Below are 26,612 nucleotides of genomic sequence, written 5' to 3'. Positions count from 1 at the left end.
GATGCTTATTCTGTCAGTATGTACACAAGAGTTAATTATCATATGTGACTATTGCAGATTAGGAATAATTCCTTCAAGTCTTTGAACACCTCATACCACTTCAAAACATTTCTGACATAACACAATGATACACTCTAATAGAAGTTGTTATCTCACATTATTAAAAACTAGCTTCTGTCTTAGAAATGGCTCACCACTCCACAGATTGTTAACTCACATCACAGACAATACACTATCTTCATGAGTACTGAAATGAATACTGTCACTGAATATTAAAGACCATGGCATTTGCAAATTAATGAATTTCCTTTATATCAGTGACATGTCCCTTTTATTAGTAGTATATCTGGCTGATGTGTTTAGGTGAGGGGAATTGCCACTTTTCCCTTCCTCTAATAATAATAATAATAATAATAATAATAAACCAGTACATCAATGCAATACAGCTACATCCAAACTTATATATACAACTACAGAAATCAGTAATTATTGATACATGTTCAATTACCCGAAAGTTCCTAAATGCAATATAACACATACCATACAGTTAAAAGGAAGTGACGCTTGATCAAGGTCCGCGTCACTTTCCATTTTTAACCAGACTTAACGTCTGAGAAAGTAAAGAATAATAATATCTGGTACTCTAAACTGGCCCTGATGCAAAATTCCTAGGACTCATCAGGATACCTTTACTGAGCCTTCTTACAGGACAAACTACTTACGATTTTATCAGCAGCAGGCTCTGTGACTGATATTTGACTTGGTTTCCTTTTGCTGGATCGAGATCTCTTCATCTGTTTTTTCTCACTCTCTTTCTCATTCACTGCACCTGTATTGCCATCTACGTCTCCTGTGGAATTTACAGAATCATTGAAAGTCTGACACTAGAATACTTATGGAGAGAAAAATAAATTTGTAGTGTCCCAAAAAACTCTGCACTATGGGGGGAAAGTCTAATATTATTATGATTATCCACTTTATCATAACAACATACGATAACAAAAACAAAGTTACATGCTTTAATTCAACATTGCTTTTACAAGTCTACAAAAAAACAGTATATGTTTTAATAACCTTCTTGTGGATACATACTCCACAGAATGCATTTCCACATTCAGGCTAATTACATAACTTGTACAGAAGTGTACATTCCCACCATCTGATCCTCATAACCACCACACAGCTGAATATCTGTGATGTGTGTTATCTGTTATAGTGAAAATAGCTAACATTTCCATTGCAATAAAGCTGCACATCTTTTCTAGACCAATAAGTAAGTTTTAGGTTAAGACAACAAATTATTAATTCTATTTCATAAATAATTACTACAAAAGAAAAATTCTAAAAAATAAAATTATAGTTCATACCAAACAGACAGACAGACATGAAAAGTTGGAGGTATTTCTCCACAAAGTTTATCAGAAGGAAAATATGTACATCAAATGATCAGTGTGCTTAATGGTTTTTGAATTCCTTATTACATGCTCCCACAAGACTTGAGAATCCCTAAAACCATTCAATCACTACACAGATAGTTGTACCACACTGCGTTCCCATAATTACTAACTTACAAATGTGCATCAGCAAAACTGATGAGATAGAAAATGAATCTCCTCACCTTTTGTAAACTGTTGTAAATTTCTTTAGGACACCCTTACAAATAATAATTACACTGGAGAAGTTACCTCAGGACCAACAAGCTGGGAAACCAAGCAATTGCTAGCATGTACCAGGTGTACCAGGTGTACCAGTATGAAATGAGCGTTAAGATACAAATGTGTCGATAGGGAAAACTTGCTGTGAACGAGCCTTAATTTTTTTTGTTTGGTTGGTATGACATCTGTCAAAGATATTTAGTATACATCAAGTCAAGGAACAAACAACATCATATGTTTTCATCATGTTAACAATGTCGAATTTTGTACCAGAAAGTGATGATTTGCGGAAAGCATTAATTTTTTGTTTTCATTTGAAAAAAAGTGCTGCAGACTCGCATCGAATGCTTGTCGAGGCATATGGTGATCATGCTGTATCAGAAGCAACACACAAAAGATGGTTTCAACGGTTCAGAAATAATGATTTTGATGTAAGAAATAAGGAACATGGAAGACCACCAAAAAAGTTCGAAGACGCCGAATTGCAAGCAATATTGGATGAAGATGATACTTTGAGTCAGAAGCAAATGGCAGCAATGCTAAATGTTGCACAACAAACAATTTCTGACCATTTGAAAGCTATGGGAAAGATCCAAAAGTGTGGAAAATGGGTGTCACATGAATTGAATGAAATACAGATGGAAAACCGAAAAACCATTTGTCAAATTTCGCTTCAAAGACATAAAAGAAAATCAATTTTGCATCGAATTGTTACTGGAGATGAAAAATGGATTTCTTTTAAGAATCCTAAATGGGAAAAAAACATGGGTTAATCCGGGACAACCATCAACATCGACTGCAAAACCAGATCGATTCGGCAAGAAGACAATGCTCTGTGTCTGGTGGGATCAGAAAGGTGTGGTGTGTCATGAGCTTCTAAAACCTGGTGAAACTGTGAATACTAATCACTACAGACAACAAATGATCAATTTGGACTATGCATTGATCGAAAAAAGACCAGAATGGGCCAGAAGACATGGCAAAGTATTTTTTTTAACAGCAATGCACCTGCACACAAAGCAAAACTGGTTCATGATACAATCAAAACACTTGGCTGGGAGCTGCTACCCCACCCACTGTATTCACCAGACTTGGCCCCTTCCGACTACCATTTGTTTTCATCAATGGGACACGCATTGGCTGAGGAACACTTTGATTCCTACGAAGAAGTTGAAGATTGGGTGTCTGATTGGTTTGCTTCAAAAGACGAACATTTCTATTGGCGTGGTGTCCACAAATTGCAAGAAAGGTGGTCAAAATGTATAGAAAGCAACGGTCAGTACTTTGAATAAAATGTTTTTACTTTTCAATTCAAAATTAGTGTTTCATTTTCACAAAAAACGCTCATTTCATACCGGTACACCTAGTAGAACAGCAATAATACACTTCTGGCCATTAAATTTGCAACACCAGGAAGGGCAGTGAAACAGGAATTTTACTTATGGTGCTCACACTTCCATGGTACATTTCCCTTATCCTCCAAATAATCTGTTTTGCTACTACTCTGTTCTCCAGGGCTTTCAACACTTTGCTTCTATGTACACTATCATACACTTTTTCAATGTCCACAAAGGTCATTAGTAGGTCTATTTCATATTCATAGTGCTGTTCCTGCAGTTATCTCACAGCAAAACTTAGATCCACTGTGGACCTTCCTGTTTTGAAGCCATGTTGCTCTTCTCTCATTCTTCCTTCTAATTTTGCCCGAATTCGTGCTTCCAAAATGTTCTCAAAAATCTTTGCACAATGACTCATCAATGTTATCCCCCGATAGTTCTTGCACTCTTTTCTGTTTCCCTTCTTAAAGATCAGGACAATTATTCCCTTCTTCCAGTCTTCTGGGATCATCTTCTGTCTCCACACAATTTTTATTACTCAATATAGCCATTGTATCCCCACTTCTCCTGCTGCTCTCACCATCTCCGCACTTAGCTCATCCAGACCCGGTGACTTCCCTCCCTTCATCTTGCCCAATGCCTCTTCCACTTCTCCCCATGTAAGGTCCTTTTCTATTTGCTGCTCCTCCTCTTTTTTTCTCTCCTCGGCTTGTTCCTCCTCATCCAGTTCTCCATTCGGGATCAGGAGCCCTTCAAAATACTCCTTCCACATATTCTTGAGTTCCTCCTTATTCTTTACATATTGTCCACTTTTGCTCACCATTTGAGCATAATCTGTCATACCGTTCTTCCCCTTACTTTTAATCATCCCATATAACACCTTTTCACCTTTTTTAACCTTCACTATCCTCCTCCATCATTCTGGTCCACTGTTCCATCTACTTTCTTCTTTCCTCCATCACCACTCTTTTTGTTTCTTTCTTTCTCACCTGATACTCTTCTCTTGTCTCTACTGTTCTCTTCTGGAACCATACCCTAAAGGCTCTATTCTTCTTCTGTACTATATCCTTTGCTTTATCATTCCACCAGGGTGTTTCTTTCCATATCTTTTTATTGCTTGTCCTCCCACATATTGCTTCCACCGCACTTACTAACATTCCCTTGAATCTACCACCATTCCTCTTCTACCGTTTTTGGTTCATCCTTTGGGATACTTTCCTTTACTACTTGTAGGTACTGTAGCCTGCTTTCTTCCTCCTTCAACTTCCATGCCCTTATGCGTCTTTCCTGGTTTTCTGTCCCTTTATTATCCTTCGTCCCTCTCATTACCAGCAAACGGTGGTCACTATCCAAGGCCTCTGATGTCAATGATGTTCCTATTCATCTCACTATCATACAGGAAGTAGTCAACTATTGACTTTCTCTTTAAGTCTTGACTGTACCAGGTGATCTTGTGGCTCTCTCTTTTCCTGAACCAAGAAGGAAGCAAGCTATTTCTTTGACAGAACTCCAACAGTCTTTCACCTTCCTTATTTAGGGAGCTCTGGTTCAAGCACACTTTTGCAGCCTTGTCTTTCTCTTCCAATGTGTGCGTTCAAATCCTCCATTACTATCATATTCTTCCTTCCCATCTGTTTCTGCATTTCCTCTTCAAACTCTTGCTTCTCCTCAGAAGTGCAACCCACCTGCGGTGCTTACACTCGTATTATCTCGATGGTCATCCCCTTGAGTGATGTTTTGGTCATCATCATCCTATCACTTATTCTCTTCACTTCCTCTTTTAATCCATCTCAGAGAGTTAATGAAGGTGAAACCATTACAAGAGGAGATAGAGAAATCAAGGCTGAGATGGTATGGACACGTTAAGAGAATGGAGGAGAAGAGGATACTCAGGACGATACACGAGATGAAACTGAAAGGAATGCGACCAAGAGGAAGACCGAGAGACAGATGGCTGAAAGGAGTAGAGGAATGCGTCCAAAAGAAGGGAGAAGAGTGGACCAAGGTGAAGACGGGGAGTTGGTGGCAAGACAGAAGACAATGGAGAAGCCTGTGTTCCATACAGACCCAGCCAGAGACTGAAAACTGTCCAAGATTATGATGATGATGATGATGATGATGATGATGATGATGATATAGATATTTATCTGGAAGCAAACAAACGCTCTTCCCCCCCCCTCTCTCTCTCTCTCAAAGTATGTGATGTGGCTGTATGATAACCGATCTTCTTGCAAATAGCAACGTTTAATACAAGCCTATACACTGAATGTAGATAGTATTGCAGCTGTAGTCATTAGTTATACTTCCAGTTTCCTAACAGACATTTCAATTTTTACATAAGGGATAAAGTCACACTCCATGCTTTTTACATATAGCAAACAAAAATATTTCAAGCGCAAGTTGTTAGCAAGGCACTGGTGTTACAAACTTTCTGTTCTGCTCTTCATTTGATGTATAAGGTTTTCTTTAAGTTCAGCAAGATATGACTAACACAGTTTTGGATTTCTACTGACAAAGGACTTTTCACTTGAAGATTTTTTAATTATGACACACTAATCAGAAATTCCACACTCAGAATAATGATTTTGTGACTTAAAACACTTTTGGTGTCTGTACAAGCATTAGTGTTTGTAAAACAGACAGAACATGATGGCCAGACAGAGTAATATTAGAATTTTCACACTCTGCAGTATCAAATTACAATAATTTTGTAAAGGAATACTCAGCGACAAAGTTACCAGCATCCTAATAAAATACCTAGAGATGCGTGTTATTATAAAATCTAAAATTTTTTTGATAGCTATGTAATATCCTTGTTCAAAATGTCACTTGCTGCCCAACACTCACAAACACCTACACACTGAAAATCTGTTACAAAAATTCTAAGGTCATTAATACAATGTTAATAAACAGTATATTACTGAAATAACAGGAAAGGTAATGGAAATATCCTAAACAATTAACATAACAGTTTAAGGTTGACTGGCTACTAAAAAAATGACAATGAAATAAATGGATGAGCCAATTACACTGACAATCTATTAAAATCTCCAGACAGACTATTCAGTCAGAGATGAAACATCAGTTCATCTGCAAAAAGGACGAAGAAACTCATCATTGCCTTAATGCAGGGATTGTGAAAGAATTCAGCTAATCTGTCCTAGGCAAACCACAGAAAACCTAATAAGCATGACTGAATGATGAGTTGAGCTCCACTCCTCCTGAAGACAAGTCATTGCCTTAACTTCTGTGCAACTGCAGTGGACAGGAAGGTCAGGTGAACACAAAGCTAAACCACACCGAGATGAAACTGCCTGACAGATCAAAACTGTGTGTCAGGCAGGGATTCAAATCTGGAACCTTTTCTTTTGTGGGCAATATTCTTACCAACTGAGTTATCCAGGCAAGATTCATTACCCACCATCACTGCTTTACTTACTTCTGCCAGTACTTATCCTCTATTTTCCAAATTTCACAGATGTTCTCCTGGATACCTTGCGGGCTAGCAGTCTTAGAATAAAGGAAATCATTTAGGATAGAACTTCGGGAACTGTTTTCAGAATGACTCTACCACTCTGCAGTGGAATGTACACTACTGTGAAACTTCCTGGAAGAATAAAACTATTTTTGATCTGTCACAAAGTAAACAACAGCACACATCCTGCTGCAGACTGGAAGATTCATTCTACACTGAAATGTTTGAGCAAACTGTCAACAGTGTAGAAAGGTTGCTCATCACATCAGCTCTATGCTTTGCCGATGATTTAGTGAATTTGAAGATGGAAGAGAGGGTGTCAGATCTGCTCAAGATGGAGACAGCTTTGTGTCAATGTATTTCTAAAAGCTGAAAAAGTTGTGTGGTAACTGACACATCATTTTCTATTTAGCAGTGTTCCATAAAGGACAATGGCAATAAGTACAATGACAGACTGAACATCTGGAGCTAATGCGGGACTCAATTTTACAATTGTAATTAAAAAGTACAAAGCCACATCAAAAAATGTAGCTGCTGATACATGATGAGCTGCGAAACAGACCTGTAGCAGTAAATATCTGGGTAGTGTGAATCAATGAGTACACATGATTAAAAGGGGAGTTGTCACCATGCCAGTAAGTTGGACTTTCACTCAACAGAAACATCTTAAGGAGAGACAGAATTCTTTTACAGTTTCTATTTTTCTGAGCTCGTGAAAAGAGCACTTAAGTTGCAGTTTAAAGTACTGGCAATGCAACTTTCTACTTTAAATAGATTTTCCACTCAAGGAATTAAAATGTGAAGCTAATTACCAAGTTGAAAAATGAAGAAACCAGCTTAGTATTTGCCAAGTTTACATGACAGTAAATACCATTACGGATTTACTGACAACATTCACTTTTAATTACTCTAATGCACCAAGTTGATAAGAACCAATAGCAGTTTAAGGGAGTTAAAGGAGGGGGAAGGAGGGAAGACTTCAATTTGGAAACAGCTCCAGGCTGCCACCTTCCCCCTCCCATCAAGGTCTCCCAACAAGGTCTGATACCTGTGGTAACATGTGCATCCTCTGTATCCATCCCAAATAAACATCAATACAGGATATACACAAAGAGCCATCTAAATGGAATAAACATTTATTCTGTCTCAACTGTGGTGAGAAACTTAATGCATGTAGGAGAAATTACATGGGTTATTAACTTAAAAAGTTAAAAATTATATTGGGAAGGTCAGTACTGGGGTGGACCACAGCTGCAGGCCCCTCAGAATATGTTTTCTGGCAAGAAGAGCCCCCTCCATATCCACCCCTAAATCTGCCAAATTGCATACGACAATAAATTTTACTTTCATTCATGAAACTTACAACTTCCTTGACTGTTCTCTGTCATCTGAGTATCAGGAGGTTGGGAAATGCACAGGTTTCATTCTCGCTTCAGTTAAGTGGAAGAGTCACACTCATTGAGAATAGGAGTTACTGTAAGTGCCACTCCACTTTTTGCCATAACATGATGTCATGGGTAAGTATGATCTGGCTTACCTATTGGGATACTATGGTGCGTGCATATATATGTGTGTGTGTGTGTGTGTGTGTGTGTGTGTGTGTGTGTGTGTGTGTGTGTGTGGTTTTTTTGATAGAAGTCTGCCATGCCGTAGATGATCCCTTGGTTATCTTCAGTTTGTTGGATGTTGTGATAGCTTCCAATTCCATATCTCAAGCTTTCAAATTACTTGGTACCTCAGTTGTGATAATAAGTCACTGTATGGTACTGCAAGTGCAAGTATTACCCCTGTAGTTGCTTTCTTAGCCAATATATCAGAAAGATCATTTCACAAACTGCTTAAGGGGTTCAGTGTCCTAGTGAATCTGATGGTTGATCATTAATTGTGGGGGCTGAATAAAAACACTTTGTTGTTAGAGACCAAAATATTCAGGGGAATAACATTGATCTATCACTTGCAGACAGGACATGTAGTTGCTGTACACGGGAATTTTTTAGTTGCTGGAGTTCCAAAGTATTGCAATGGTGTAGATCAGGTTGTACCCATGAAGTCCTACTGCACCACATTCTGTCACAAGTGCCAGTCATTTGTCCAACGCTGCCTGCTGGTACTTTGGTGGCATACAGTCACATAGGCTACAGCCCACATCCTTGACTGAACACATCTTTTTGCTTAACCCTGCACATCTCAGCCTGTGGGTGTCTAGCTGCCTTCTAGCTGGGCAAGCTGGAACAACTTGCTGTACATAGATAGTCATCAACTCTACATGCTGCAGACATTAGGTTGAAGTTGCTGTTTATAGCATCCAAAAGCTTAACCAACATGGACTTGATGAGCAGCAAATGCCAATAAACGGAAAGGGGGGGGGGGGGTGCCTTGACTATGAATCATCTGATTTGGTGCATTTGTGGAGAACTGAGCAAACTAGGTGCCAGGAAAGAGTGAAGTCAGAGTTTTCCTTAGAGCCACAGAACAGGTTAGGTTAAATACCAAGGATGGCTTCCAGTGGCAACTGGACTGGTCTACATGGTCTAGAGAAATTCACATAAAAAGTCTGAACTGTTGGTTGTGGAACAGAATGTAATAACCAAAGCGGTCTGGAATCAGATGAATTCTGAAAACACAGTTGCTGGTCTCTCTCTCTAATAAGCCTAGCACTGATTGTATCACTGATCCATAAGAAGTGAATCCATAGTGCAGGTAGGCTAAAATCTATTATAAACTCAGATCTCAGATGCTCTCTACGAGGTGTTGCTAAGGAATTGGAGGATATTAATACTGTAATGATATTTTTCCAATTTTTTTTATTAATAAGAAGCATCCTATAGTGAATGACATTACATATGCACATATAAAGACAGCTTTTAAAGCTCAAAACAATTAGTTACAAAACTTTGAAGATCACCAGTAATAAAATCTCGAGTATACTTGCGCACTGGACTTTGACTAAAATATCCTGAAACCCGACATCATTTGTTAGTTTCTTTTTCACTGTGAAGTCAAAGCATGCATTTCACAAGTTTCCTGTTACCATAATTCTTGGAGGAGCTGGCTGGAGCACAGTGAGTGTATTTTTCTCATACCACTGCCGAGCACTTGTCACTCAACTGAAGAAATGTCGTCACTTTCAGTCTCTGATGAAGTAACATTACATTCTTCTTAACTTTCTGAGCTGCTAAATTCAATGCCAAACTCAGGATCACTGTAGCCATTTTTTTGAAAGCACTGCCTAAATTACAATACAGAAGAGAGTCTGAAAGTGCACATTTTTTGTGCAAGTATCCAAAGCTGCACACAGTAAAGATGACATCTACTGGCAACCACCTCAACTAAAACACAACCACCAGACTACAAATTGTCAAATAAAAAAGCCTAAAAAATCAGAATTGTTCAACTACTACAGGTAATTAATTACTTAAATTTAACTATTTGGACACACAGACCTGAGTCTGCTAAAATGCACAAGTTTTCATACGAGAAAATTGATACCCACGGTTCAGGCATAGTTTTGTACCTTCCACATAACTCCTTGGAGTTGGTGTTTGATGCTACACAAAATGGTGTGGAACTGTAACATAGGCAAAAGGTGTCAAAAAATATTGATGAAGGGATTGTGAATTCCACAGTGGTCACAATATCATTAATTATGACTGCAAAAAGGTTGTCACTCATAAAACAATCCCTGAGATACTCTGTTCTTCTATATGAGTTCAATGATGGGAGTCTTACCATTCCAGACCAAAAGTGTAAACACAAGCACCGGAATGAAGAAGAAGAATTGAAGACCAGAGAAGGCAGTGAAACGACGTTGGCCAATGGTGCACGGAATAGGACCGCACTACGAAAGGAGTGCCCTCATGACGAAGTGAATATAAGCGCCGCTCCTGGCAGCCTCGGCCGCTCAGATCGGCTCCATATACAGACATCAATGGACAGTTGGAGACCAGCACTCGCAGAACAGATTGTAGTGACCCATATCAAGTGCTTACTTCGACTTTGTTTATAGAGAATATCATTTACCGTTTGCATGTCACCCATCGTTTGCGACACTTGTCCTAAATCCAAAGTTAAGTATTGTAAATTTGATTTATAGAAATAAAACTACTAATGTTATTTGCTTGAATTGTTTTATAGCATTCTGAGAACACAGCATCCCTTAGGCACCCTATAAACGAGTGGGCATGATCCAACAACTGGTGACGAGATGTTACAAACAAACTACATGCTGACAGCCACAAAAATTTGTGTGTTTTTTTGTGCTGGCACCTTAATTCTCTCTTGTCTTTACCTTGTAGGGGCACACATTGCTTTAACAGTTTCTTGTAGTTTTTGTTAATCTGTGTTTTCAGGTGGGCACTGCAGAAAATTTATTTGTACATATTTTTGTCTTTTTGTTGCATTTGTGTCTTCTGACATGCCCACCAATCCTGTCCCACTCCCTGCTCTGGCACCACAGGCGCAAGCGTTAGATGTCACACAGTTAATGTAGATGTTTTAGTTTCAGACACAGCAGATTTCTGCATTACTCAACACGATGCAGCAGCTACTGGCCAACGCACCACGCCTGACAGAACAAGCACAGCCTACAACAGCTGCTACACCACCTTTTCGACAGTTTAGTGAACGAGACGAGGAATGGCTCGAGTGGTTGTCTCAGTTTGACACCCACGTCATCGCCCACAATGTGCCAGGTACTATGAAACTTCGCTACCTATTATCAAAGGCAGGAAGTACAGTGTTCACATTAATTCAAAAACTTTTTCTTAACACCATTCTGAGCGAACTGTCATACGACGAAGTAGTACAGTCCCTAACTAACTATTATGACCAACAATTGACTGTGGTAGCAGCTAGGTATCAATTCTTTAATTGAAAAACCACCAGAACAAACTTATTGCGATTGGATAACAGATTTGCAGGGTATGACAAGGAAATGTAAATTCAAATGTGCTTGCAGTGCTTTATATTCAGATGTTATGTTGCATGATGTGATCGTGAACAATGTACCTGTTGTCAAAATCAGAGAACAGGTTTTGGAACAATCCGATCCATCATTTCAGCAGATAGTGCAAGTATTAGATCAGTAGCATTCTGGTGCCTTGTTGGCTCATAAATTTGAGCAGCCAGCTATTTGTCGGGTTGAGTCCCTTAGTAACGATCACCCATTCTGCACCAGCTGTGTACACTAGCCACACTGACAAGGGAACCTCCCCATTGCACCCCCCTCAGATTTAGTTATAAGTTGGCACAGCAGATAGGCCTTGAAAAACTGAACACAGATCAATCGAGAAAACAGGAAGAAGTTGTGTGGAACTATGAAAAAAATAAGCAAAATATACAAACTGAGTAGTCCATGTGCAAGATAGGCAACATAAAGGAGAATGTAAGCTCAGGAGTGCCGTGGTCCCGTGGTTAGCATGAGCTGCTACGGAAAGAGAGATCCTTGGTTCAAGTCTTCCCTTGAGTGAAAAGTTTAATTTTTTATTTTCAGGCAATTATTTTGCGAAGTTGCACAGGTACACAGAGCAGTATTGTTCACGTGATCGTGTGTCAATTATCAAAGTTCAGGCGCCCACACATAATCAACTTCGCTCTCCAAAATCCCAGGACATGTTCAGATTTGCTTGGACATATGCAGGATTTGACGGTCTACACACGGAAAAATTTGAAAACGCTAAAAACATATGTTTTGACTGAGCACAGGGAAAACTGTGCGACTGTGAAACTGTTGCATTCATTTGTTGCAGTTTATGTGACAAACTCTTTATGTTTTCATCTCTTTTTTTGGGAGTGATTATCACATCCACAAGCAAACCTAAATCGGGCAAGGTAGAAGAATCTTTTTACCCATTCGCCAAGTGTACAAGTTAGATGGGTCGACAACATATTCCCGTCATGCGACGCACATGCCGTCACCAGTGTCGTACAGAATATATCAGACGTGTTTTCCTGTGGAGGAATCGGTTGAGCTATGAGCTTGCAATCAAATGTTTTAGGTTCCCATTGGAGAGGTACGTCCTTTTGTCTACTAATCGCACGGTTTTGCGGTGCAGTCACAAAACACAGACACTAAACTTATTACAGTGAACAGAGACATCAATGAACGAACGGACAGACCATAACTTTGCGAAAATAAAAAAAAGTAAAGTTTTCACTCGAGGGAAGACTTGAACCAAGGACCTCGCGCTCTGCAGCTGCTCACGCTAACCACGAGACCGTGGTGCTCCTGATCTCAGAGTAACCTTGATGTTGCCTGTCTTGTGCATGAACTACTCAGTTTGTATATTTTGCTTATTTTTTTCATAGTTCCACACAACTTCTTCCTGTTTTCTTGATTGATCTGTGTTCAGTTTTTCAAGGCCTATCCACTGTGCCAACTTATAACTAAATCTGACGAGGGTGCGATGGGGAAGTTCCCTTGTGAGTAAACAACTTTCCATGCCACGTAAGCAGTTTGGTAAACAGGTGGCTACACAGGCGAACAGAATTAAGTCTTGCCCTGGGTGTTATTCATGGCACAAACGCCAAGACTGCTCCTCCCAACAAGCTCAGTGTTATGCTTGTGGTAGGAAAGAACATGTACAATCCATATGTTTGCAACGGAACAAACATCAGAATTCGGCCCACACCAAAAATCTCATCAAAAGTCCCATGTCATTAATGCAGTATATTCAAGGCCTGCAACTAGCAAGCAAGCAGTTTCGTAAGTGATACATCAGTCAAACAAACTTTTTGTACATTTACTTATTTGAGGGGAATGTGTGAAATTTCAGTTGGACACAGGAGCCTCTGTCACACTGCTGAATCGTACCACATATAAACTGTTGGGCTCCCCATGCATGTCTAAAACTAGCGCACAACTGGCAGCTTATAATGGACAAGATGTAGTGTTGGCAGAAGAGCCAACACCGTGTTGCTAGAGGCGGCCGAAATGCACGCTTTTAAGCTCACACAGATTGGCGTGAGGTCTGGAACAGTTAAAGGATTTGAGTCTAGCAAATAAAGTACGTAGCTGTTGGAATACTTAACTTTAATCCACAATTGGTGAACATCTCTCGTTACTGTACAAGCTTCTCAATATTAATTATCAAATGCTATGGCGCCTTGCTATGTCGTAGCTGAAGGCTATGCTAACTATAGTCTCGGCAAATGAGAGCGTAGTTGTCAGTGTAGCTTCGCTAGCAAAGTCGGCTGTACAACTGGGGCGAGTGCTAGTAAGTCTCTCTAGACCTGCCGTGTGGTGGCGCTCGGTCTGCAATCACTGACAGTGGCAACACGCGGGTCCAACATATACTAATGGACCGCGGCCGATTTAAAGGCTACCACCTAGCAAGTGTGGTGTCTGGCGGTGACACCACACAAGACATTCCCATTCTCGGAACATTTACTTTGCCTTCTACATATCGCTCACATCCGTGGACAGTGACTTTTACAGTGCTACAATCATGCGAGTGTAAGAACATATTTGGTCTTGATTCTTTTGAAGTGTTTGGCTTGAAGATTCAGGACAATGTGTTGTCAGTGTCTGCATTCAATGCAAAAAACAGTGTAGCTAGCTTGCTAAAAGAATTCCCAGAACTCTTTTCTGAAGGTTTAGGAAAAGGATAACAAGTTATTTGCACATATTACGCTGAAAGACAATGCTCTACCGAAATTTCGCTGGGCCAGAACTGTTCCCATTGCATTACATGTCCAAGTCGCTGCTGAACTTAAAGAAATGCAAGATAACGTAGTTATTGTGCCCATATCAGTTAGTCAATGTGCAAGTCCACTGGGTTTGCTCCCCAAACCTTCAGGTCACATTCGCCTCTGTGTTGACCCACAGTCAACCCACAAACTGTCACTGATACTTATCCATTGCCACGCCCAGAAGATCTCATCCAAATTAGGCACTGGACACTACTTTTCAAAAATTGATTTGCATGATGAAGAATCTAAAAAAGTGTGTGTAGTCAATACTCATTTGGGCTTGTTTAAATATTTGCATTTGCCTTTTGGCAGTGCTTCCGCACCTGCCATTTTTCCACGGTATTTGGAACAGCTGACTGCATAAGTGCCAAACTGTTCAAACTATTTGGACAATATTGTAGTAGCAGGTAACACACCTGAAGAACATACTGCCAATTTATGTTCTTTTTTTTTCGTGCGTTATCTGACACAGGACTAAACTGTACATGGAGCAAGTGTGATTATTTTAAACCTGGTTTGCAGGGTCTTGGTCATGTCATAAAAAGTCAAGGTGTACATCCTCTTCAGTCACATTTGTTAGCCGTACGAGATTTGCCTGTTCCTCGAAATGTCACACTGAATGCTCCACAAATTCAGCTCCTTTGCATCCCTTGCATTGCAAGAATGTTCCCTCTGTCTGGACAGATGAGTGCCAAGTAGCTTTTAAAACTTAAAGATGCATTGCTCAGTGATCGATGCCTAGTTCACTTTGATCCTGACAACCCAGTGGTATTGCAAGTTGACGCTTCCTCTTACGGAATCGATGCAGTGCTTTCACACAGAATTGGTGGTAAAGACAGACCTATTGCTTTTGCATCAAAAGTGTTGTCCAAAGCTCAGCATAACTACTCACAAATTGAAAAAGAGGCATTGGCTATGTGTATGGTGACACCAAATTCCATCACTATTTGTACAGCAGAAAATTCTACTTAGTAACGGATCACAAGCCTTTGCAATCCTTGTTTCATCCGACAAGAACTGCCCAAAAATTGCAAAAGATGGGCTTTGTTGTTGTCTCAATATCAGTACGAGATTGTGTATCATCCGACAGTTCAACACGGTAATGCGGACGCACTTACATGTCTTCTGATTGGTCCTGATACAGACTTTGATGCTTCTGCTGCATCTTGTTGTCACATTGATGCTCAGGATTCTGAAGTGCTTCAGTCTTTTCTACTGAACTACAAGAAAATTGCACAGGCCACAGAAGCTGATTCTGATTTGAACATTTGGTCCTATATTCACACATCTTGGCCTCACTCAACGAATAGCATAAAGAAGTCTGTAGTGCGCCGATACTTTGCACATTGGCATAGTCTTGTCGTACAGAAAGGTGTAATTCGTGTTCAAACAGACAGTGGACAGTACAGTGTATTGATCCCTAAAGCTTTGCACAAAGAAGTGTTGCAGTTACTTCACCAAGGACACTGGGGGATTGTTTGTACGAAACAGTTTGTGCATTGACACTGTACTTGGCAGGGTATGGACACCCAAATAGAACAGATGATGTCACAGTGTCATGTATGTGTGGAAAATCAGGCCAAGCAGAGAATTTTTGTGACTAAAGTCTGCAGCCTCACTCCTTTGCTGCATGTGAAGTTGTGCTCAACTCCATGCTCTCATACACTCCCCCCCCCCCCCCCCCCCCTTCCCCTGTAACGTTGCAAGTCCATACGCAATAGCATTTATTGCACTACTTTGCAGTACGACTCGTAGCTTTGGTGCTGTTGGGGGGTGACAGAAACAGCCACTTGGATTTTAGTGCGACTCATTCGCACCTGTCACTACGCTAGCCATGGGAAGCGGTATCTGAGTCACTTTGAGCAACTGTATATTCAAACCCCTAAGAATTTGAATAAACTATATTAAATATTATTCAATTTAATTAAAGTCTATATACTGCCCTTAGTTAATAATAAGAAGATTGTGTAAAAATCTCCGCTTTCTAGCTGGCATACTTTCAGATTTAGAGAAAATTACTTAAAACACCCCAAACTGACACTTGTAAGATTAAAGTCAGTTAGGATTCATAACAGTTTGTCTGTTAGTATAATTTGGAATCATTACTGAAGTTCACAGAATTTTGTCATTTTTTTAAAGAGTTGAAGCAATCGCCCTCCACCCGAAAATTTTGTTATAAGATATTACAGGATAGCTTGCCACCAGAGTTGAAGTAGACTTTGCAAACGTAAGTATTGACGGTGTTTTTCTTCAACACTGCTTTTAACATGGTCTGAATAGAAACGGGCTGGTGATCTGATGCCGTACTGAGGTAGGTAGAACTTTTTTAGTGAACAGTATGACAAGAGACAGTGAACAAACAAGGACGACGCATTTTCTAACCCACCCTGCCGCCTCCCCCCCACCTCTGCCCCCTCTCCACACCCAGAGAGAGAGAGAGTAACCAAATACATAACACTGTCCAATACCCTAAAACATGTAATACATGCAATACACTGCAACACAGGTAAAAAAGTACAATAAATATGTTAAGTGCACAGACCTGGAATCCCACTGGTTTCTTCAAGCTGCCTACGCAGCTCTTCAATTTCTAGCTGGAACTGTCTTAGAAGAGCATCTTTTGGATCCTCATTGACTCTAGCTCTGTTCTCTATGTTTTTGGCTCTGTTAGCATACCGCAGAGTACTTATTGTTTCATCATAGTTGTAGTCTGCAGGTCCAATATTGGCACACTGAAGCAAACACAAATAAAAATTAAAAAACTGTGATGTACAGAAAGAGTGCGAGTTGTAATTTTGTGCCCATCAAATAAATCTATCGTATATTGTATAGTTATTTTCTCAGGTACTGTGGTCACATTTTTGAAGTTGTACTGACTTATGAACTACTGCAATTCAGTGGTTTCTCTACAAATCTCTAGGCCTAAATTTTATTAAGAGTTGCAAAGAAATTAGTGTGAAAAATAGAAGGCAGTATTTCCAGAATCAATTTATTTCAATTAGCCTTTTTCATTGACAATAAACACCCTTAAGTTGAAATCATACCATAACAGTCTTTGAGTTTCCACCGAGTGAATCTTGAAGCAGTCTTGTAAGTTTTGAGTTGCGGTAGGGAATGTGTGTGCATTTACCATCTACAAGGGCAGATATTACATTTCCAAGTGTTGATAATGAAAGATTTATTTTAGTTGCCTCCTTGAAACGTATGCCAGTTGCTCCAGTTTTACTCTGTCTCTCAGAGCCCTAGAAAGAACAACAAATATTGTACATCTTCTCTGCATAGAACGATACAAAATTATCACATATTTACTGGAACAAAAATTACAAATTATTTGTTTACAATTATTTTAACAATGGGTTCCACAGTTCTAATCATGAGTCAATTTTTGTACCTCATCCCCTCCACAAACAAGGTTGGAAAAATAAGCAGACCTGTCCATTTCAAATTCAAATGAAAAAGAATAAGAAAAACAGGCATTTCAGGACACTAGTATCCAAACCAAATTAAATACTATGACACAATTGTCCTTGAAAGACACGAGGCCTACAGGCTCATTTTATTGGATGGTAGTTCCAGGAGAGAATATGGTCAGCACCCTACTCCCAGCCACTAACATCAGCTCTTGATATGAGACTGAGTGGGCTCTACTCCAGTCCTTGCACCAAGGGCAGTATTGGAGATTTAACCTAGGTCTACTGCGTTGCAGTCAGACATGCTGCCTACTCAGTTATAAAGACAGGTGCCTTATGGTATCCTCTAATGCACTTTGTGTAAATGACAGTACAATTTCTTCAACAAAGGTATGGTTGATTCTCTTCTCTATCTGTGCCCCACTAACAATAACATTAAAATGTAGCCTTCCTTTCAATGTTGACAGAAAATTAGAAGTGTTTTGTCTTCAAGTATGAAACAAACATATGGTCTGATCAAAATTAATTACTACTTTCAACATCAACAGGCTGACCTTGCCACTTTGTCATGACGAAGCATCAGTTCACTTGCTGCATTCGAACAGTGTACAGCATCTGACACACTTGGAACAAATCTTATTTAACAACTGGAAAGTTAAGCACTGTCCAGGGTTTGTATAAGTTTCTGAAGTTGCAGCAGGCAATAGAATACTCTACCTGTGCAGGCCATCTACTACCTATTTTATGGACCTTACCTGAGAAGCATATGAATGACAGCCATAGTAATAACATTATAATGACAGATGTCAACTTACAAATAACGTTAATGAGACTGTAGATATGCATCTGTAAAGAAAGCAATTCAATGAAAGGCTTCATCACAAGGGGTCCAAGTAGTCTCTCATGTACATCCACCACTCTTTGCACAACTGCATATGAGGTCTGTTCAAAAAATTCCGGAACATTCGTAATTTTGTGGCAATGGTGTGTTAGAGCATCCCTCTGCAAGTCTCTGTTTAATGTGCAACTGTTGGAAGTTTCATTGTTGTATGTCTGTTAGTTATTGTTCAGTGCTGTAATCAGTAGCACATTGTGTTGCATAGTTCACGAATTTCAAGATGGCAGAGTTAGAGGAGCAAGCATCTACATTAAATTTTGCATGAAACTCAAGAAAACCAGATGATGAAGGAAGCCTATGGTAACGAGTGCTTACCCAAACTCAGTGTTATGAGAGGTTCACACGGTTTAAAAAAGGCTGGATGGAAGTTAAAGATGTCCCTCATTTAGGGGGCCCTTTGAAGTCTACTGACGACGCTCATGTAAGGAACGTCAAAGAAATTGTGTGTGCCAATTGAAGATTGACTGTCCAAGAGATTGCAGAAGAATGTAACATTTCAGTTGGATCATGTCATGAAATCCTGACACAGCATTTTGGAATGCATCATGTTGCCGTTAAGTTCATCCCATGGTTCACGAGTCAAGACCAGAAAGACCTTTGCCTCACAATCTGCGAAGAGCTTTTGGATCGCACAAACGAGAATATGATGTTCCTTAAGATAATCATAACTGTAGATGAGACAGCAGTTTATAGTTATGGTGTTGAGGCGAAGGTTCAGTCTTCTCAATGGGTCAGAAAATCTTCTTCAAGACCAAAAAAAGCTCGTGAGGTCAGATCAAATGTCAAAGTCATGCTGATAGTTTTCTTAAACTTTGAAGGATTAGTTCATTATGAACTGGTGCCATAGGGACATATCGATGGTACTATTGGGACATGTTGCGATGCCTACAAGGAAACGGCCTGAAATGTGGCGAGATAATCCGTGGCTCTTGGATCATGATAACGCACCTGCACATTCATCCCTGTTGGTGTGTGACAATTGTACAAAAAACTAAATCACTGTGGTGCCTCATCCTCCATACTCTCCAGACCTGGCCTCTGCGGACTTTTATTATTTTCAAAGTTGAAAACCCCGTTGAAATGATGAAGATTCTCAAGAATAGATGAGAGAAAAGAAAATCTGCAAACAGAATTTCATGTGATCAAGCAAGAGGCACACCAAGACAGCTTCTGCAAGTGGAAACAGTATTGGGAACAGCTTATCAATTGTGAAGGAGAGTATTTCAGACAAGACCACACACAATAAGTAAATGGTAAATGTAGAAAAATTTTGTGGACAAAGTTCCGGATTTTTTGAACAAACCTCGTACAAGAATATTTCAGGCTGGGTATACATGGTTGACACTGGGACAGAGCATTCCACACACATGCAATGGGTGGCTGGGTTAACTCCCAGACACAGGCACATTAACATCTCATGGATGCAGTTAGCTTTACAGGTGTAAGCAGTATCAAGATAAAACAAAGTTTCAACATACAGGGTTGTGGAGATTTGTGAATATACTGATATAGTCCAACTGTAAACTGAAGAGTGAGCAGCACTTTTGGGAAGAGGGGGGCTAAATCTTTCCTAGGATAATGCTGTAAGTGTCATACAGGAATAATAAGAATGCCACTGTAGTCACATAAATTCTGTTTGTGTGTGTTTCTTGTGTTACTTAAATCAGTTACGAATTTTTGTATTCCAATACTGTTAATGCATTTATGAAAAATACACACTCTCCAGGCACTCTGCATTTCCACTGATTTAAAACGCGTACCACAGAAGGGCCAGTATAACTTTTTGAAACAGCCTGTAGGTGTTGTTTGTGACATAGCTGGGTAGAGAGTGTGAGGACTCACCTTCTTGCTCTTCTGTTTGCTAACAGACTCTGCACAATAAAAATAACTTCAAAAAATACAAGAATGATGGCAGACACAACTGTAAGTCTGTTTAGAGGGACAGTATGTTCATCAGTGAGCCAGAATCAGTTGAACCTTGACATTTTTCAGGGAGAAAGCTGGAATCAGAGACTTAAATGTACTACTGTCTTTATGTCCAAAAGCCAACTTCTTTTTCCAAATTGTGTTGTTGTATCAGGTACTAGCCTATAGCCCGTACTCGCTGAAACTGTAACTGATCGTTTTTGGTTGGTTGGTTGACTGATTTATTTGAGGGAGGGGACCACACACTGAGGTCATCAGTCCCATCAGTTGGGGAAGGATGTGGAAGAAAGTCAGCCATGCCCTTTTGATGGAACCATCCTGGCATTTGCCTGAAGCAATTTAGAGAAATCACAGAAAACCTAAATCAGGATGGGCGGACACGGGTCCGAACCGTCGTCCTCCCGAATGCGAGTTCAGTGTGCTAACCACTGCACAACCTTGCTCGGTTGATGGTTTTGCTGAAACATCACACTGCAGTGGGCAAGCTACATACTTCCTTTGCATCCAGCATTATCTGCAAGTGAACACTGGTAGATAAGATGATTTTCATTGTTTGCAGCTTCTAAGGTGTAGTGTGCATACTGTAAGACCTTCAGTACACACACCATCAGATTATTCGACTTGTCGCTCTAACGAAGTAGGCGAGTGTCAGCACTATGTCTCGTGGTCTTATCGTGGCGTGTTTATCTTCTGCTGTTAGGTCAGACGATAGAAATGCCAATTGCACGCTTAGAGTAGCAGATTGACAGTGACCAACTTTAAACAGAACTTGATTAATTTTCACACACATTTATTAAAATGATAACAAGCATAAAAATTACTTAACTTGGTTCTGGATGCTACTGACAATTGACAATCTGAAGTTCCCTTGGTATTGGTATGTTAATCTTATTCTCACATATCTCTGATACTTGACAAAAGTGTCTATACATTTATCTTCATGGCTATGTACAGGAATATGGTAATGTTATTAGGCGCAGATGGAAACTTGACTATAGACTGGTACAGACAAATGTAGAACTCGTGCAGACTGGTACAGACAAATGCAGACTAATGCTGACTGACTAATCGGAGGTCTGTACACTCGTTATAATACCTCGCGCGTTCATGTATCACTGCGCGAGTGTGATCCGTGAGGAGAAAAGGTTCTACATTAGCAGCAATCTCATTGGCTGCGTTACATATTAATACGCGGATTGGCGGAAGCAGAATTTGGTCCGTCTCTATGGCAGCACCATCTTGTAGTGCGGAGATGGACGAGCGCTGCGCCTGCGCTGTTGTGCTTAGCAGGGCGCACTCTAGTGGGAAAGTTGTGTACGTGCTGACTACGCGGAACTATGTACACAACATAAGGGATAAAACATCACACACTGTTTTAAATCTTATTATATTGGACTGTGCATGGGCAATAAGCGTAGCTATGCAAAGCTTCGAACTGCACGTATGTCAGGCCATTTACATGGATCTATAAAGTTACAAGCACTCTCATATGATACTGATAGTTTTATCTTCTTATTTAATAGTATTCTAGTTTGAAGATAGTTCTTTGCGTCTTGTGTATGAATGACAAATAACATTTTACATAAATGACAGTGGTGATTGACTGGGTAGGTAGTATGACAAATTCTGTACGTACTGGGAAAGAGGGAGATGGAATACCCTGCACAAGACAGCAACACATATTTTTAAGTAAAACAGTAATTTGGATAAATAGGCCTATTAGTTTACAGATTCCGCACAAGATCAGCACTGGTCTGAATACAATTTAACAAGCTACTAGTGAAAATAGCTGGGCAGTAATATGGTGTAATATGCTGACCTTCACCCAAAAGGAATTTGTACCAACATCCTGTTACTGACAACCTCTTCTCATAATTTGAGACCTCCACCATTTGATCATTAAGGCTCTTAACACATATGTAATGTATTAATTGCAAGTAACAATCTTTTCAGTATTTCTATAAAAATTCTGCCACAACATGGCGTGACATTGCTGAATACTTTCTTCACCTATTATCCACCAGTATCACAACTGACGACATCTCTCTACAGACTTAACTAATTTTCCATCAAGTGTTATAAAGGGGTATGGCAAGGAAAGATCTGTTAGAATTTGGGTTATTTTCAACACCTGTTTCAGCTACAACGTATTGTTTTACACGCAGGTTAAAGGAGCAGGATAGCAGAATATTATGCAAACTTCTTTGAAAAATCATCTTGAGACATCTTGAAACTGGACGACACATCACTGACAAACACTACAGAGTTGATGTGGAATACTATAATCTGATGATACTCACAATCCTACATGGAATTCATATACATATGTTGCGTATAGCAACCTGTTGGCAGCACATGTACATGAAGTAACGCTATGGATTAACATGAAAATAATAAGAGTTCAAACAACATTTCTGGGGGAGAAAACTGTTCTTTGATTTCTTACAGGGCAGTACAGATGAAATATTTTCCTTAATTGTGTATTGCTTCTGTAATGAGGCAGAACAGAAACATTAAAAATTGAAGTGCAGTACGTTTTTGTATAAACAGAATTGTCTTATGGTCTGACATTTTGAAACCCTCATCAAGTGCATTAAATAAACTGTGAGGATAAAAGGCTGATCAGAAACCTAGACTAAATAAGAAAAGATTTTTCCTACCCAAAGATACACAAGTGATTATACAATTCACTTATAACAGTAGACAGAGATGTAAGGGGCCACAAACACGTTGTGTGATTATTGAGTGTGACTTCACGCAATCCTGAAACAATAATGATGAAAATATGATTGTTTTAAATACCTCTGCACGCCTATTAGCAGCAGACTCCAGGGTGACTCAAATCCGCTAAAGACTTCTTTATAACTCTTGACTTGCAATGAATTATATCCATTTACATTTTTGAGGGTAAAGGGTTGTGAGAGCACTATTTTATTCACAATATAATCTCCTTTTATTTGCATTCTTTTTGCCCTGAACCCACGTGAAACTACATTCACGGACACAACTTTCACTCAACAGTCACCTACTTACATGTAATTTCCTACAAAGTAAGTTTACAAGAAAACCATATGAACTGCATTCTCCTCTCACTCAGGACTGTAACATACTATCCATGCATTGCTCCAAAACTGTAAGATGTCACAACAGGAATTAACTTCATTAACACTAATTTTAATAGCTAGCAAACTTACCTGACTACATTGCAAAGTTACTACATCACTTTTTCATACAAGTACCACATTAATATTCTAATTTTAGCTTTCAAATAAATTATAAAACAAATGAGTAATGGAAGAAGTAACAACTCACCATACAGATCTGAAGCATTAAGGAGGTGATAAGCACATAAAGAAGACATACAATGTTCTGCTAAACTTTTCAGAGCTCACTAGTACATGGCTACAATGTCTCAGCCACCAAGCTCGCGCGCATGCCGCGCCCCCCCCCCCCCCCCCCCCCACACACACACACACCCGAGAGAGAGAGAGAGAGAGAGAGAGAGAGAGAGAGAGAGAGCTACATTTTCCAAAAGTCTCGCCTCGCGTAAAAAATAAATTGTTACCTTTACCATTTACATGAAAGATAACGTAAATATTCTTTCATTTATAACACAGTATAATTAACTTAATCTACAACTAATTATTAGTGGAACTTACAGCAAGATCTACAAGATGGAGCTTTCCCATTTTTATATGTTGCCTTCCATCTTCCCCCAGATCACCATTCTCTATAGTAATTGTGAAAATAGCATGAGAACGGGAGCTCGCAGAGTTCATCGCTGTCGAACCGATGACGCCTGAAGGTTGAAACCATGACAACAATTTAACAACTTTCAAGCTTGCAACATTGCTTGACAATACCACATAAATATAATAAATAAAATTTTAATATTACAGACATGTTTATCATTATAAATAATCCATCGCAATTTAAGAAGAACAGTGATGTCCATACCTACAACATTAGAGGAAAAAGTGAAATTCATTACCCATTATGAAAGATGTCAGTGGTTCAGAAAGGAGCTCAATATGCAGTAAAAATTTTTTTTGAACATTTATCCCATAACATTAAATGTCTGAAGGGTAGCAAAGCAAGTTTTAAATCTAAATCATTTCTTCTGGACAACTCCTTCTATTCCATGGACGAATTTCTATTTAACAACTAACAGCTTTTAAAAACAAACTTGTTTTTAAATGTAGTTGGAGTATGACTAAAAAATAATGTGTTCATTAATGTTAACACTAATAATATTTACATACCTTCTAAACGGACTTTTTCTACATCATTTCAATAAAAAAATCTTTCAAATTATCTATGGAACATGTAACTAACTATCTGTTTCTTTCAAGAATTCCTCATTACAGCTATATTAATTACACAGATATCAGTATCAACTTCATGTTTTCAAATGATATATACATATGAGATTTGGTGAACAGGGTGGGTGGCAACCTGCGGCTGTTTGCTGACCATTCTCTGGTACACAGGGCAGCTGGCTCTAAACACAGAAAAATTTAAGTTAATGCTCGAGACAGTCATGTTGTTTAAATATCTGGGCATAATAATGCAAAGCAATACGAAATGGAACGAGCATCTGAGGATTGCTGTATGGAAGATGAATGGTGACTTTGGTCGATTGGGAGAATTTTGGGAAAGTAAAGGAGACCGCACATAAAAAACTAGTGTGACTTATTCTTGAGTACTGCTTGAGTGTTTGGGATTCACACCAGCTCAGATTAAAGGAAGACAGCAAAGCAATTCGGAAGATGGATTCAGAAGATGGTTTCAGAACTCTAAGAATCTCTGGAGGGAAGGCGACATTTTTTTGAGGAATACTATTGAGAAAAGTTAGAGAACTGGTATTTGAAGCTGATTCCAGAATGATCCTACTGCCACCAACATACATTTCACGTAAGGACGACAAAGATAACATTTGAGAAATTAGGGCTAATACGGAGGCATATAGGCAGTCGTTTTTGCCCTCAATCTATCTGCGAGTGGAACAGGAAACAACTAGTCTGTGGTGCCCCCTGCCACACACCACACAGTGGCTTGTGGGGTACAGATTGAGATGAAGAATACCTACTACAAGTATTATAGATCTCAATGAGACAAATACAACATTTCACACTCTGAAAACCGATAAGAAGTTTTGAAGTACGTACAATATTTTGAACTTAGGATTTATCAGTCTTGAACATCAAACCCATAGCTATCTTTAGTATCTGGTAGTGCTATTACTACATACCTGTCAGAGATAGTTACGTTGGTGGCGGTGATTGGGGGGGGGGGGGGGCGGGAAGGATGCACCACTCCAGCACCAGCACTGTTGACTACATCTATTCTGTTTGCCTTTGCTAGCTACCAGACAGGTTCAATGATGAAGAATCTTGCAATGGTACTTTGTTTTTCCTCATGGAATTTGGTTAGTTTACTAGAGCTCATTATGCGGACACCTCTTGGCTACTACACATATCTGGAATTCCTAAAGCTGCCACAATGAGAAATGGACATCCAAGAACACAAAATAAAATGACTGTGACACCTGCAAAAATGACGTATGGATGAACGGTGGCTACAGACAGCAACAACTTCGGCAGCAACTAAAGCAGATATGGAATTTCATTATGCAGCACAAAGCATCCTGGACCATATACTTTCTAAGTTCTTCATTCTTAACCATATATAAAAGGATACAAAATCCATAAACATACAAAAATCAAGAATTGGAATTATTTGGCATACACAGGAAGCAGCCACAGGTCAGCCATTTCATCCAGAAAAGCTGCAGTTAACGTGTGACAACAACTATACATGGCTAGTAGGAAGAAAGAAACTATGAAAAAGTGATATTATGGTGATAAATTACAAGTGAATACTGTTAAATAGCCTTAGTTTCTGTTATGCTAGATGATCAATAATTAATGCCTTCTGTGAATACATATAAATCATTAACTCAGTATGATATAATGAAGGGAACAGGCCTGTTGCCCTTTTGTTCATTCGTATCTGCAAAATAGGCAGGAATACTAGACTCTGATAATGTGTCACAACTAGTCTTGAAAATCAGGTTTATGTCTAAACATGCAGGTGACAAAACAAACTGTACATAATGCTTTCATATCAACATCCTCTGGAAAATGTAGCCGATTATCTGTCTCAAACTGGAAATGTGTTACAGTAAAATAATTTATCGTACTTCAAGAATGCAAAATTCAC

At 39.3% G+C, this 26,612-nt stretch overlaps 1 protein-coding gene across 1 annotated transcript in view; it reads right to left on the bottom strand.

The window, feature by feature from the left end:
* Window positions 1–26,612, bottom strand: part of LOC124723005 (kinesin-like protein KIF3A) — a 116,300-nt gene that overhangs the window by 68,587 nt on the left and 21,101 nt on the right. Inside the window, exons 5-8 of the mRNA XM_047248182.1 lie at window positions 24,050–24,189; window positions 17,201–17,398; window positions 16,699–16,888; window positions 723–850 (exon numbers count right to left, since the gene is read on the bottom strand). Of these exons, the coding sequence (XP_047104138.1) occupies window positions 723–850; window positions 16,699–16,888; window positions 17,201–17,398; window positions 24,050–24,189 (656 nt within the window). The remainder of the gene's footprint in view (window positions 1–722; window positions 851–16,698; window positions 16,889–17,200; window positions 17,399–24,049; window positions 24,190–26,612) is intronic.

This window comes from Schistocerca piceifrons, chromosome X, assembly GCF_021461385.2.
Source record: "Schistocerca piceifrons isolate TAMUIC-IGC-003096 chromosome X, iqSchPice1.1, whole genome shotgun sequence".
Lineage (NCBI taxonomy): Eukaryota > Metazoa > Arthropoda > Insecta > Orthoptera > Acrididae > Schistocerca > Schistocerca piceifrons.
This window is presented reverse-complemented; position numbering and strand designations above follow the sequence as displayed.